This window comes from Dreissena polymorpha, chromosome 12 (genome assembly GCF_020536995.1).
Source record: "Dreissena polymorpha isolate Duluth1 chromosome 12, UMN_Dpol_1.0, whole genome shotgun sequence".
Lineage (NCBI taxonomy): Eukaryota > Metazoa > Mollusca > Bivalvia > Myida > Dreissenidae > Dreissena > Dreissena polymorpha.
The window spans coordinates 46,058,269-46,070,582 of record NC_068366.1 but is presented as its reverse complement, the minus strand read 5'-3'; the positions used below and the strand labels follow the sequence as shown (position 1 = coordinate 46,070,582).

General features: G+C 36.4%; 1 protein-coding gene across 1 annotated transcript; it reads left to right on the top strand.

Moving 5' to 3' along the window:
* The first annotated feature begins 1,237 nt into the window (after positions 1–1,237).
* Positions 1,238–11,605, top strand: LOC127852565 (uncharacterized). The gene is made up of 3 exons (XM_052386519.1): positions 1,238–1,343; positions 4,085–4,317; positions 8,676–11,605. Exons 1-3 carry the CDS (start codon positions 1,238–1,240, stop codon positions 9,534–9,536), a joined length of 1,200 nt encoding a protein of 399 aa, XP_052242479.1. The 3' UTR covers positions 9,537–11,605.
* Positions 11,606–12,314: the final 709 nt, after the last annotated feature.

The window sequence follows — 12,314 nt, the reverse complement described above, 5'->3', positions numbered from 1 at the left end:
TGTATGGGGGCAATTATGTTTGGAGGGCGGTGCTCTGGCTGAATGCCGGTTTCGTCAAGATTGTATATGAATTGGGGCGTGAAGTATCGATCGACCACAACAGGTGATGCCGATTTCGCTCTGTTGGTTTCAGCGCACTCGGTTTTACCGAGCTTACACGCTCTTTCCATCGCTTTAGGAACCCAGTCAAACAGCAGTTGCTTAGCGGTTTTGCGTTAGATTGTATTCCTACTGTCTGGGCTAATTCTGCACCAAGCTCCTTAAGTTTATTGTTGGTTATGCCATAGCTTAGCTGTGCCATTACCTCTACATGTTCAACAAGAGATTGCTCCTCTTCCAACGATAGCAATGTTGTCTCGTTTTTTAGGTTCGTGGTGTCAACACGCCCTTTCACTATCTTGCAGAGTCTGAATTGGGACTCCAAACATCAAGGCTGCCTTTCTCACAGATAGTTTTTCAGTTTTGACACTATATAATGCCTTATCTAGACGCTCTGGGTTGTAAGTGCGGTACTTCGCGTAATGCTTGCTAGACTTTGAATGAGGCTGGAGTTTCAAAAGATAGAACAGGATATGTGTGAATTATTTTCAAACGGCGTTAATTGATTTTTAATCGTATTGTAATGCAAAGTATTCAAAACAGTGAACAAACTAGAAATTCCAGACGGGCTTCCAAGGGAAACAACCCTTACAACATGTTTCGATCACAACAAACAGCGGCGTCCGTGTGGTGAAGAATTTTGCTGATTTTTAACATTTTTTATGCGATTTCAATGGGATTGGGAATGAGGTTAAAAATCGGACAATATATGTAATTATTCCAAGTTCATATCATATTTATTATGTTATTACCTGTTTTTCCTCATGATTTTCGTTTCTTCGGCTGCGAAAATTATTTTGTTACAAAGATGAAAGGTTTTCGGGCGCGTGCGTTCGAATGTGCTTGGTAGTTTACGTCATAAAAAAGTACACGATCTTATAGGGTAGCACGAAGTTATAGGAAAGGAGGATAGTCATCAGAATAACACATTTTTATGGTAGCAGGCTCTTTCGGCCCCAAGCTCTTTCGGCCCAGTCCGAAATTTCAGGCTTTTTCGGCCCCAAGCTTCTTCGGCCCCAAATCGACCAGGCTCATTCGGCCCCATATTTTATTACACCTGTGAAATTTGGTATGATATTGGATGTTACTTGCGTTAATCGTAAATAAATTTGTAAGTGTTTGTGATTGTGCATTTGTGATGGAGGAGGACAAGTGTTTAGTGTGTAAGAATGCCGTTCGCTCGCTGCAGCATGGCATCACATGTGACGTTTGCGACAAATGGCAGCAACGCACCTGCAATACAGGTAAGTGTTTAGTTTAAACATATTTTATTGTATATACACATTCATTTACAAACAATTACATATAATAGACAGTTTGAGGTAGATGTATACAAATGGATTGGGCCTAGAGTTATACCAACATCATCGAAGGGCCCTCTCCATTATGACAGTTTTTTGTAAAGGTTAACAAGATGGGTATGCCAAGATACAGGTAATTTGGTAGTACAAGGTTGTATGTGAATACTTAACAAATAAAAGGTAGAATCAAAATAAATCAGCCTGTTTTAATAACACAATTGTTCATACAGAGTAAGTGGCTAATAGAAAGTTTGTGTATACTTAATATTGGACGAATGAGACAAAAAGAGAAAAAAAAACTAATAATAAAAATATAGCATCATAATTATGAACAAAGATACACATGCTTGCAAAAACCCTGACCAGCTCGACCATATTCTTCCTTTCAACTTGATATTGAAATGCTTTGAGGGGTGCTATTATGTCCTGGTTAATTGATTGTTATACATTAAATCGTTTCGTTCGTTTGATAAATAACTGAACTTCTTGAAAAAGCTTACAATTATCTTCGTAGTTCAAAGTTTGTATGCCAAACATGAGTTTTGATGCATTAATTGGATGAAATATACGCGTGTTTATAAACATTTGTAAGCGTTCGTCCTGATAGCGCGAACATTTAAAGAAGTAATGGTCCACGTCCTCGGTGTGGTAACAACAGCTACATTTGGGTGAGTCAGTTAGGTGATTTTCAAAAAGATGCGCTTTCAGATCACTACAATGGTTTTTCATTCGGGCATGTATTACTTGGTATGTTCTCTCACCCTGTGAATAATATGCATGGACTTTAGGTGCTTTGAATCTTTAAGTTTTGTTTTAAATTCGTCCAATGTATTTGAATTTCGTATATCAGGATCAAGATCATTCCATAGTTTGATTGCTGATGGTATAGCAGAGTTTGAGTATATTTCGAGTCGTCTAGGTAATGTGAGTAGATTATCACCATTTCGTAGGTAATACACGGAATTTTCATTTACGGCTGTTGGAAACATGTCTGAAAGATATTCTGGTAGGGTACCCTGTGTGTGTTTGTAAACTAATATTAGTTTTTGAATGCAGCGCCTGTGTTCCAGTGATACCCAGCAAGGTGTTGAGTTTCGTGATCTTTTCTTAACTGATCATTTTCCATTTTTAGCTTTGTTATTTCATCATTGAGGTGAGCAGTTTGGCGCTTTAACACTATGTCAAAAGGTTCTGAACTTTTGTTGAGATTTCGTTCAGTAAATCCGGCTTGATTTGTTGCACTATTAGTTTGCTTAGCTGTACAATGTCATCACTAGAAAATTTTGACGCCATCTTTGATCGTACTGGTGAATCGAAGAAAACAGAATCACTATCGTATTCGTACTCACTTTCAGATAAGTGTTTTTTATTGAACGAATTTTGATGTGACGGAGAAGACGAGTTGCGTTTTCGTTTAGATTTAGATCTAGGTTTAGGCTTCTGTTTTCGTTGTGTTTTTAGCTGTGTTTTAAGCATTGGTTTTAATGACACCCACTGCGCGCCAAAATGTGCACCCCCGTTTTGGTTGAAAAAAAGACTGTTTACTGTGATTAATCACTGATAATCATTGAATACTTAGCACTTGTGGCAACAAAAAACCTTCATTTATCCATTTCACATGTACATATCCACTACATCGGGAACACCGTATTTATTTTACATTCTCAGTCTCTTACAGAAAAAATCTTCAACCATCTTGTTAAACCGGAACCGGAACATAGGTAAGTGTTTATTCAAATACAAACAATAAAAGTTAATCGTAACTCGTAAGTTAAGTAATATAAAACAGTTGCATTATTTTTGACATTAATACATTAAAGTTGTTTATTCGTTGTATTCTCAGGCATCCGAGGATCCTGCTTTGCTTCCACGGTTCGACATTTCGCACGATTTCGGATTGTCCGACGTGTCAGCGTCAGAAGACATAGCGCTCACTCGAACGTCCGAGTTCGAGCCTTTTGATTTGACAAGAGCCGAAGTGCAACCGCCCGTTGTGATCGACGAACGGTATGTAAACTTAAAAATGGTATAAACGTGTAACTTATAGCCAATCAATATAAAATAGTTATTCTATTTAACAGTCGATACTACTGTTATATGTTAAATGCTTAACATTAGAATACTGTTTTAGGTTAAATGCTTAACATTATAATAATGTTAAACGTTCACTGCTTAACAGTATAAATGCTATACCCATGTTAAACTGTTCGTTTCAGTAATCTTCCAGAGCCAGCTGTATCCGACAGTGTACTAACTCAGCCCGAAACCATAGAAAACACCGTTGTAGACGCACAGGAACCAAAAGAGGCAAACCAAAACTAGTATCCTCCGATGGATACTCATTCACGTTTAAGTTTTTACATAAGCCGTAAACACCCATACGTATTATTAAATTTAAACAATGTTAAAAACTACATTATTTGTGTATCTGTGTATGCGTAAATAGTGACTTCAAATAAACTGCTTTAATATGCAAAACTACTATATCTATATATTTTAGTCGCGCTCTGTAAAAATGGGGTTTAATGCATGTGCGAAAAGTATTTCTAATTTTTTTAAAACTATTTTACGTAATGAATTAAGTATTTGTATATCAGTTACCGTTATATTTTCCCGTTTAAAGAAACAAACAAAGAAGCAAGCTGTGTGGCGATGCATTGTCTTATTAGTGTTTTGTTTTTAAGGGTGGCACCGTCGGTTGAGTTTGAAGGCAGCCGACCACAAGTGCTCCTTCTATGTGTTGGTACCTTTCCTGCGGCGCGAGGCCGAGTACCTGCCAGTGCAAGCCCAGCTGGTGCAAGAGGAAACCGGGCGGGTCCGACGCAACGTCTATGTAAATCTTGACGAGCAGCTTGGCCAGCTATGGGAAGAATACGACCAGCGGGAACTGACCACCGAGGATTTCCTCACCAAGATCGTCGCCTCTTGATGATGATGATGATGATGATGATGATGGGATATATAAACCTATCACCACATGATGATGATTATCACGTTACGTTGATGATAATTATGATTAGTATTATTATGATGATGAATATGCTGTAATTATTAAGTTACAAATAAATTATGTAATTATAATGATGATGATTATTATTATTAGAGTGATTCTTTTGATGCTGAAGATTATTATACTACTGCAAACTATGGTGTATTTATGCTGATAATTATAATGATGATGATTTAAATGCTGATGTTTCTTATGCTGATTATTATGATGATGATAATTTTGATGATCATTATCATTATGCTGATGATTGTGACTCTTATGATGAATGGTGATGATTAATATTTATATGATGATTATCATGATGATGTTATTGCATTATTAATAAAATAAACAACTTGTGTGCAGTAAATTATGTAGTATGTAATTAGGTAAAATTAATGCTGTGTTGTTAAGACGTACGTATTCCTTATTGTTATAACTTTAAAAGTATTCAAATAAATGTAATATAAATTATTTTATAGTTTGTTTTATTTTCAAAGCCGTCTCATATTCTTGAATCTATTCTTCTCATTTCGACGACGATATACCTGAAGCAAAAGACAAAGAGAATCTGTTTTCAAATGCATAAATCCTCAATAAAGATAATATATTACTGTAATAAACAATATTCCATAGTTTTAAAGAGTTTCGAACAACATATTTGCAACGATTAAAAAATGGGGCCGAAAAAGCCTGGTACCTGGGCCGAAAGAGCCTGAAATTGGGGCCGAAAGAGCCTGTAAAAACCGGGGCCGAAAGAGCTTGGGGCCGAAAGAGCCGACAACCCATTTTTATATTATCTGCATAAAGTATTGCAATGCTGCTGACTAGTACTTTATGCTGTTTTAAAAGTGTATTTTTTACGTAATACAAATAGCATGTTAACAACCAAAGAAAAAAACTTCAGGAATAGTACGTACCTGCAGGGACCTATACACTGTGGTCTGTCAGAAGACAACCTTACAGATTCCCCACTGGAAATATGGGTTGGCTGTTGAGGGCTGGGTCTTGGCAATAATAGTGTTGAATCTTTCAATGAAACAACGAAACAAAAATATTCTTAATTCGTACAAATAAATTTAAACTGTATACACATCCAATTAAGTGAGTGTACAAGTAACAAAAACAGCAAAGTATGAACGCGCGGTAAAAAAGTACATCGCGAATATATATTACGAATACATAATTCAAATTCTTAATGTACCATCACGTTATTTACAAACAAATCTACATGTGAGCACAAAATTAAATTAATTTTATATTATAATCAACAAATACTAACTTGAACTTTAATGAAGATATCCGAAACAAAACGCAAGACATAATGTTTGTGTTCGAACGCCTCATTTAACTTGGCCGCCAGAAAATTTCCTAAACCGAACGAAATTATCGTTTTTGAACGAAAACATTTACGACCACAACGGGCCGTTGTCGGCTCGCTATCGGCAAAAATAAGCACAAGTTGCATATTTATTATTGACCATATTTATGTTTTGTGGTACGAATATATGTATTTTGTAATATTTCATTAAACATGTTGCATGTAAAATGACTTTTTTTATGTATTACATATATCGGACAGCGAAACGGATTTACATCGGATAGCATTGTGTCACACCGGTCTTACTGACAATAACGTAGTGTCGTCACCATCTATGTATAGAATGCATCGGATAGACGTCGTGCCGATTTGCCGATATACCGTTTTGCTACCGATATCTATCCGATAGTGGTGTGCTGGCTGGGATCCGCCTTGTCATCATAAAGCATACGGGGCAGGACAAACATATGGGCAACAGCTCGTGTGGTCTCTCGGAATAATAAAATAAAGAATCTTAATTCAACATACTTTCTCCGCTATTTGAGACGAGGCTTTAGACAGAGACAATTGTTCGCATTGTTTTCTGGATTTATCTTTAGCACGTTTGCGCTCTTACCGTATGGTACAACATGAAACAATATATTACGTGCGGATATTTTGTGCCACATATGAAAACTCTGTATGTTCTTTTGACCTCTTTGGTAATTGGAATGCTTGTCAATCAACTGTATTTATATCGGAAGGGCTTGCAATTGGTGAGTCATTTTATCATGTTCCGTTATTAAAATAATAATATTTATATTATTATTATAATTAAAATAATTATTATAAGTATTATTATTATTATAAAACAATGATACAAATTAATAATAATAACAAAAGAAGAAGTATTTTTATAATGTCAGATTGTGTAGTTATTATTTGTTTCAATACATTTATAATAGTATGATCATGAGTAACTTTAACGACGATTGTCTCTCTTTCTATTGTCCAATGTTTCATCTTGAAAGACTATTTAACCCATCTATAATTGACACCCTCTCCGAATTTTTGAAAACATTTTAGGGCAAAAACCTTATTGTAATTGTTATTATTATAATTATTGCTCTGAAAATAGTTTGGCAATAAACAAAGGGTTTTGTTATAAATGCGCAATTTTACAATAACACATTACTGCAAACAATCATTTTGGAAGTGTATCGATGTTACCGTAAGCAGTTGCCTGTATATTGAGTTGATATGATAATGATGTGGTGGGTAAATACCGAGTTGTCCAGTTTGTTAGCATAATTGCAAGCTATGTAATATGGATCTTTTACACCCATTATTGTTGATTATTTCTGTATTTGCGCGATGATGATATGAAATATTAACTTTATGATGCTATATTCTTAAATCTTTTTCTATAAAGAAGGAATGTAGTTGACACTTGTTCGCAGTTTCATTTCATTGTTCCTCAAAAAGTTGTAAATCTGTTGCTCTGGTCTCTTTCCTACCATTGAGTAATTAAATGGTAATTAAATTGAATGCGTTTTAATTCCCTTTTATTATTGTTAAAGTTAAGTTGAGTTACAATGCTTTGAGGTTAAATTGTATTTACACTTAAATGTATCATGACTATTGTTGGGCCAAGTGTGAGGTTGAGCGCTCTCTAACCGGTTTAAATCCCAAATGCTTTGCATTGACCGTTCCAATGCGTTGACCCCAACTTTATTCTGATATGTGTTTATGTTGTTTTGTATTGTGTTGTTTTGTGCTGTTTTGTACTGTTTTGGCCATTGATCACTTGCCTTTAATAACGGACTAACTAATTGTATATAATGAAAATTAAATACTGCTCCAGCAGCTGGAGTTTCACATCTTTATATTGAATTGCACAACAGTTTGAGGTGTGCTGCGTGGATGCAGTAGCATGTATCCCCGTACACATTTTCGATGTTGTTATATGTTCAGCCTTCAGAGGCTGGTAGCGGTATTGTTATTTTTATTATTTTTAGAAACCTTGTTTAAGACCTTTCTTATACTTAGATTCTTATACATTCTCTGTATTTATAAAGTAAACTTGTTGTTCATCAATTGAAAGTTCTGCAGGTTATACTGAATGTTTACAGACCATTATCTGACAAGCTGCTTTTTACTCTTTTATGTATGTTGAATTGGAAATGTGTATTAATGTAACAAAAGATTGGTGGTTTCGCCAGACTATCAAACTATGGACAAATTAATAACAAAAAACCCTAAAGTTGTTCTCTCCCCATTGAGAATTCCGATTGCACGTAGTATTCATTTGCCGTTTAATTATAGACAATTACTTTTTTCTAAACCTACAGTCAAAATAAGTTTACTTCGAACATCTTGTATTGGAGATACTATACAACGAGGTTCTAATTCGCATCGTTATCAAGCTCCGTGTAATCGGTATCCTACAATAAAAAAGTGCAACTCCAGGAAGTGTTAATGTTGAAAGTATTTAAATAGGTCTTCTTTTATTCTTTCATCTGTTAATAATCTCAAATTTTCAGCTAACATTAAATCCGATGACTCATGAAATTATATGCATGTAGTGTATGTCATTACTTGAAATGTACCCTGTTGTGTTTCGCAAAACGTTGGGCAGACTGGTAGATCACTTAAAACACGTTTTAGGGAACATTTTTATAAAATAAAAAATAACAAAACATTTAACAACTTTATTTACCAGAACTTTAATAAAACGGGTCGTATTGGACACTTCGGCAAAACAGATATAAAATAGATTGGTTATGTTTTTTTGTAATATTGAAAAATCAATAGATTCCCCATTTACTTTTCATAAAATGACCGGAAATTAAAAATATAACGTAGAGCTTACCTATGAAACATATTCATATCTAACATAAACCAATACAAATAAACCCTAGCCTTTCTTTGTACACTGTTCTGTAATTTGTCCTTGGTATACCACGTTTCATTTACTCTTTTTTAGCCTCCGACGTCAGTACCTAGCCAGCTTCCCCACCAAGCAACGTCTGATGTAGCCGACAACAGCACCACTGTCGTTACGGCCTATTTTAATCTGGGATCATTTAGCAAAGGTCGGGTCGATTACATCTATACGCCGAAAAACTATGACAACTGGAGTGAAGTTTTTAAATACATTTTAAACCCAGTGATTGTTTACACGGACTCGCACGAATTTGCAGACAGAATGAGAAATATTCGGAGAAACGAAACAACCAAAATAATCGTGATTCAACGAAATTCAACTTGGGCATTCAATTTACGAGACAGAATTTTCGCCATTTATTCTCAAAAAGGTTACCCTAAACACCACCCTAACACCGTGTTACCTGAATATACCTGCGCGACAATAGCCAAATATGACGTCCTTTTTAGGGCCGCACATGACAATACATTCAACACGCACTACTTCATGTGGCTTGACATTGGCTATTTCCGGGACAGGACGTCCACTACACCATTCCGATTGAATAGACCGCCAAATTTCAACGAAACTATGGTAGCCATGAATTTGATAGTGTTTAACGCAAATATGTCATTGCCACCGGCAGTTATTTTCAAAAACAATTTACTGTGGATCGGAGCCGGTATCGCCTTTGCAAACCGCTTTACTATTCTTGCGTTTGGAAATCAATTCCGCCAGGCAGTGGAGTATTTTATGTCCCTGTCTCTCATGAACGCACAGCAGCAAATTATCTACGCCATGTTTAGCGTTGAAGGAAGGCGCGCGCTTAAGTTGGCTACTGAGATCCAGGTGTATAAGCCACCAACAGAGTACAACTGGTTTTATCTTGGCTATCTCATGCTTCATGAAGAGTCGCCCTAACAACATGTGCGTGCTGGAAGTGCGCGTAGTTCAGGGCGCATGGCTGCAGCAAATGATTGCCGTAATAAGCAGCTCTAAATATAATGGAACAATTTCATTAAACACACATTTTAGAGTTTCCAGTATAAATTAAACTATTCATGTGTGTGATCTAAGCTCGGGATTGACTCATATACAAGCCTCGACTACATTTGACATGTTTGATTGATCGAATTATTTGTTCCGATATGCATTTTGAAAATGGTAATAACATAAAATGACAAAAAACATCGGCACTCGGTTCACTGGTAATGACTTATAACATTAACGAAAACAAGTAAATCAATTATACATTTTCCATCAATTATTTTGTTATTCCGGTTCCGGTAAAGTGCGCGGGCGGTAGTTTTCACCAGGGATAATGAAAAATACAAAACATCAAGTAAACTCAACAATTTTTACCCGAATTTTATTGGATTACATAGCAATTGAAATATCGGTGACATTTGTGAACATGGAAAACCAAACCACGGAAGATCTACTAACTATTTCTACACAGAACCTCTTTGATGTTCTGTACAATGAAACGTTCAGTCAGAATGGCGGACCTTGATCGACTGTCGCAAGAGAGAAAAAACGTCCATGTGTGAATACAGGGAGGGATAGTGAGTCGTTAAAGGACTATGAAAGTTTATCACTAGACGACAAGATGTCCGCCATTTTCAAGAAATGAAAGGTAGTTCACACAAAGTTGAGAATTGTTTTAACTTGCAAAATAAACTATCTGTTGTGGAATTCAAAATATCTGATCACGATCATAGACTTAAATTGCTAGAATACAAATCTATAGACCTTGAAGCTAGGTGCCGCCGCAATTACCTCCTCATAAGTGGCATTCCAGAAGAGAAGGATGAAGATTGTCTGCAGCAAATTTTGATAATCCTGAGAGAAAAGCTTGAGATCAATCCATGTCCCCCTATCCCGCGCTCCCACAGCTTAGGAAGGTACAAGCACGGTTCCACTAGGCCAATCATACTGTACTATCTCAATTACCGTGACACATTATATATCCTCTCCAGTGCCAGGAAGTAAAGTCAGTATTGTTTATCCAGCAAAAATAATCAAAGATGGCCACGTCTTCTCTGATGCTTTTCCCGATTGGGATATCATATTGCAAGGCAGTCGTGTTACCAAGGATAAATCTTGTTTACAAACACAAACACACAGTCTCCGACGAGTCATTCACAAAATCTAAAACACAGCAATTAAAACCAGGTTTTCCTCGTGGCCAGTCATGTAACAGAGCTGTATCACAGGAGCGTAGCCAGCGAACCGACTTCCCAGCCATAGAACGTAGAACGCCACGCTAACAACAATATCCCTCGCCGTCTAGGAAAAGGAATCGCAAACACGCTTCCAGCAGGAAACCACCAAGTCGCCAGCCCGACACGTCCAGACAGCCTTCGGCATCCAAGCCCTCGACTACAATCCAAGGGCCGTGGTATATTCCTAGTAACACACACGGTCCGGGTACTGCCAACTAGGAACCCGGGGGAAGACATTGTGACCCTCATCTGAAAAACAATTGCATTAAATTAGTTAGTTTTAATGTGAGTGGGCTGAAGAAAGGACTTCATATACCCGAATTTGAAGAATTTATAAACACTTATGATATTTTTTGTGTCTGTGAAACGCATATATCTTTGATATACCAAATTTCTTCTTTTTGTACAAGCAATGTTCCAAAGCATACAAAAGAAAGTCTGGAGGCATTGGGGTTTATATCAGAGACTGTATGTCCCCTTTCGTAACATAACTCCAGAATTCCACAGATTATGTCCTTTGGTTGAAAATTGATAAGCAAATCTCTGGTCTGGAACAAGATATAATCATTGGAACTATGTACATGTCCCCTGAAAATTCACGCTTCTTTAACACTGACCAATTAAGCATACTAGAGGATGAAGTAACCACATATTGCAATAACTACAAGTATGTTTTCATTGCTGGTGATGCGAATAGCAGGGTAGGCACACTTAGAAACTACACCTTACCCGACCATCATACTAATGATTTTTTTGGAATCGACTTAGAACTACAAAACGATCATTACAAACGCATTCTTCTAGAAAATCTTTCAATCTCTTTGACCACAAACTCCATGGACAAACACACCAATTCACATGGCTTCTTACTACTCGACATTTGTAACAATAATAACATTTTTATATTAAATGGCAGATTGTTTAAGGACAAAACCATCGGCGCCTTTACATTAAGAGACAAATCAGTAGTTGATTATGTGTTAGCAAAAGCTGAAAATTTTAGTTTTATAAACAACTTTGAAATTATAGAGACTGACCCACTGTATTCTGATGGACATAATGCTTTATCTTGGGATATTGACCTGACCCTGCCCAGTGTGAAAAAATCAGACACAAAAAACACCAAATTACCCCTCTTGGCAACCTGACCAATCAGCCCAATTCATAAGCAACATTGACTTGCAACGGCTTGATGAAATATATTCTAGCCTTAACACCTTACCCCACTCACAGCAAACCCTAGAATAGATTACAAATGAATTACAGAGTATTTTCCACAAAGCTGCCACAGATACATTCCCCAAAAAAGGAACTTCTTACAAAACCAATACCAAAACAATAAATCATGGTTTGGCCCAAAATGTCACCAAGCCAGAGAGAAGTATCATGCGACTAAAGCAAAATACAATAATTTAAAAAGCAATGATAATAAACTGCAACTCAAAAATGCTATTAAAAAACTATAAAAGAACAA

Bases quoted from the DNA above. Each gene is read 5' to 3' on its own strand.
- LOC127852565 (XM_052386519.1), top strand. From the start codon at position 1,238: ATGGAGGAGGACAAGTGTTTAGTGTGTAAGAATGCCGTTCGCTCGCTG. The intron at 1,344-4,084 runs GTAAGTGTTTAG...TTTGTTTTTAAG, and splicing joins GCAACGCACCTGCAATACAG to GGTGGCACCGTCGGTTGAGT. The intron at 4,318-8,675 runs GTCGCCTCTTGA...ACTCTTTTTTAG, and splicing joins AGGATTTCCTCACCAAGATC to CCTCCGACGTCAGTACCTAG.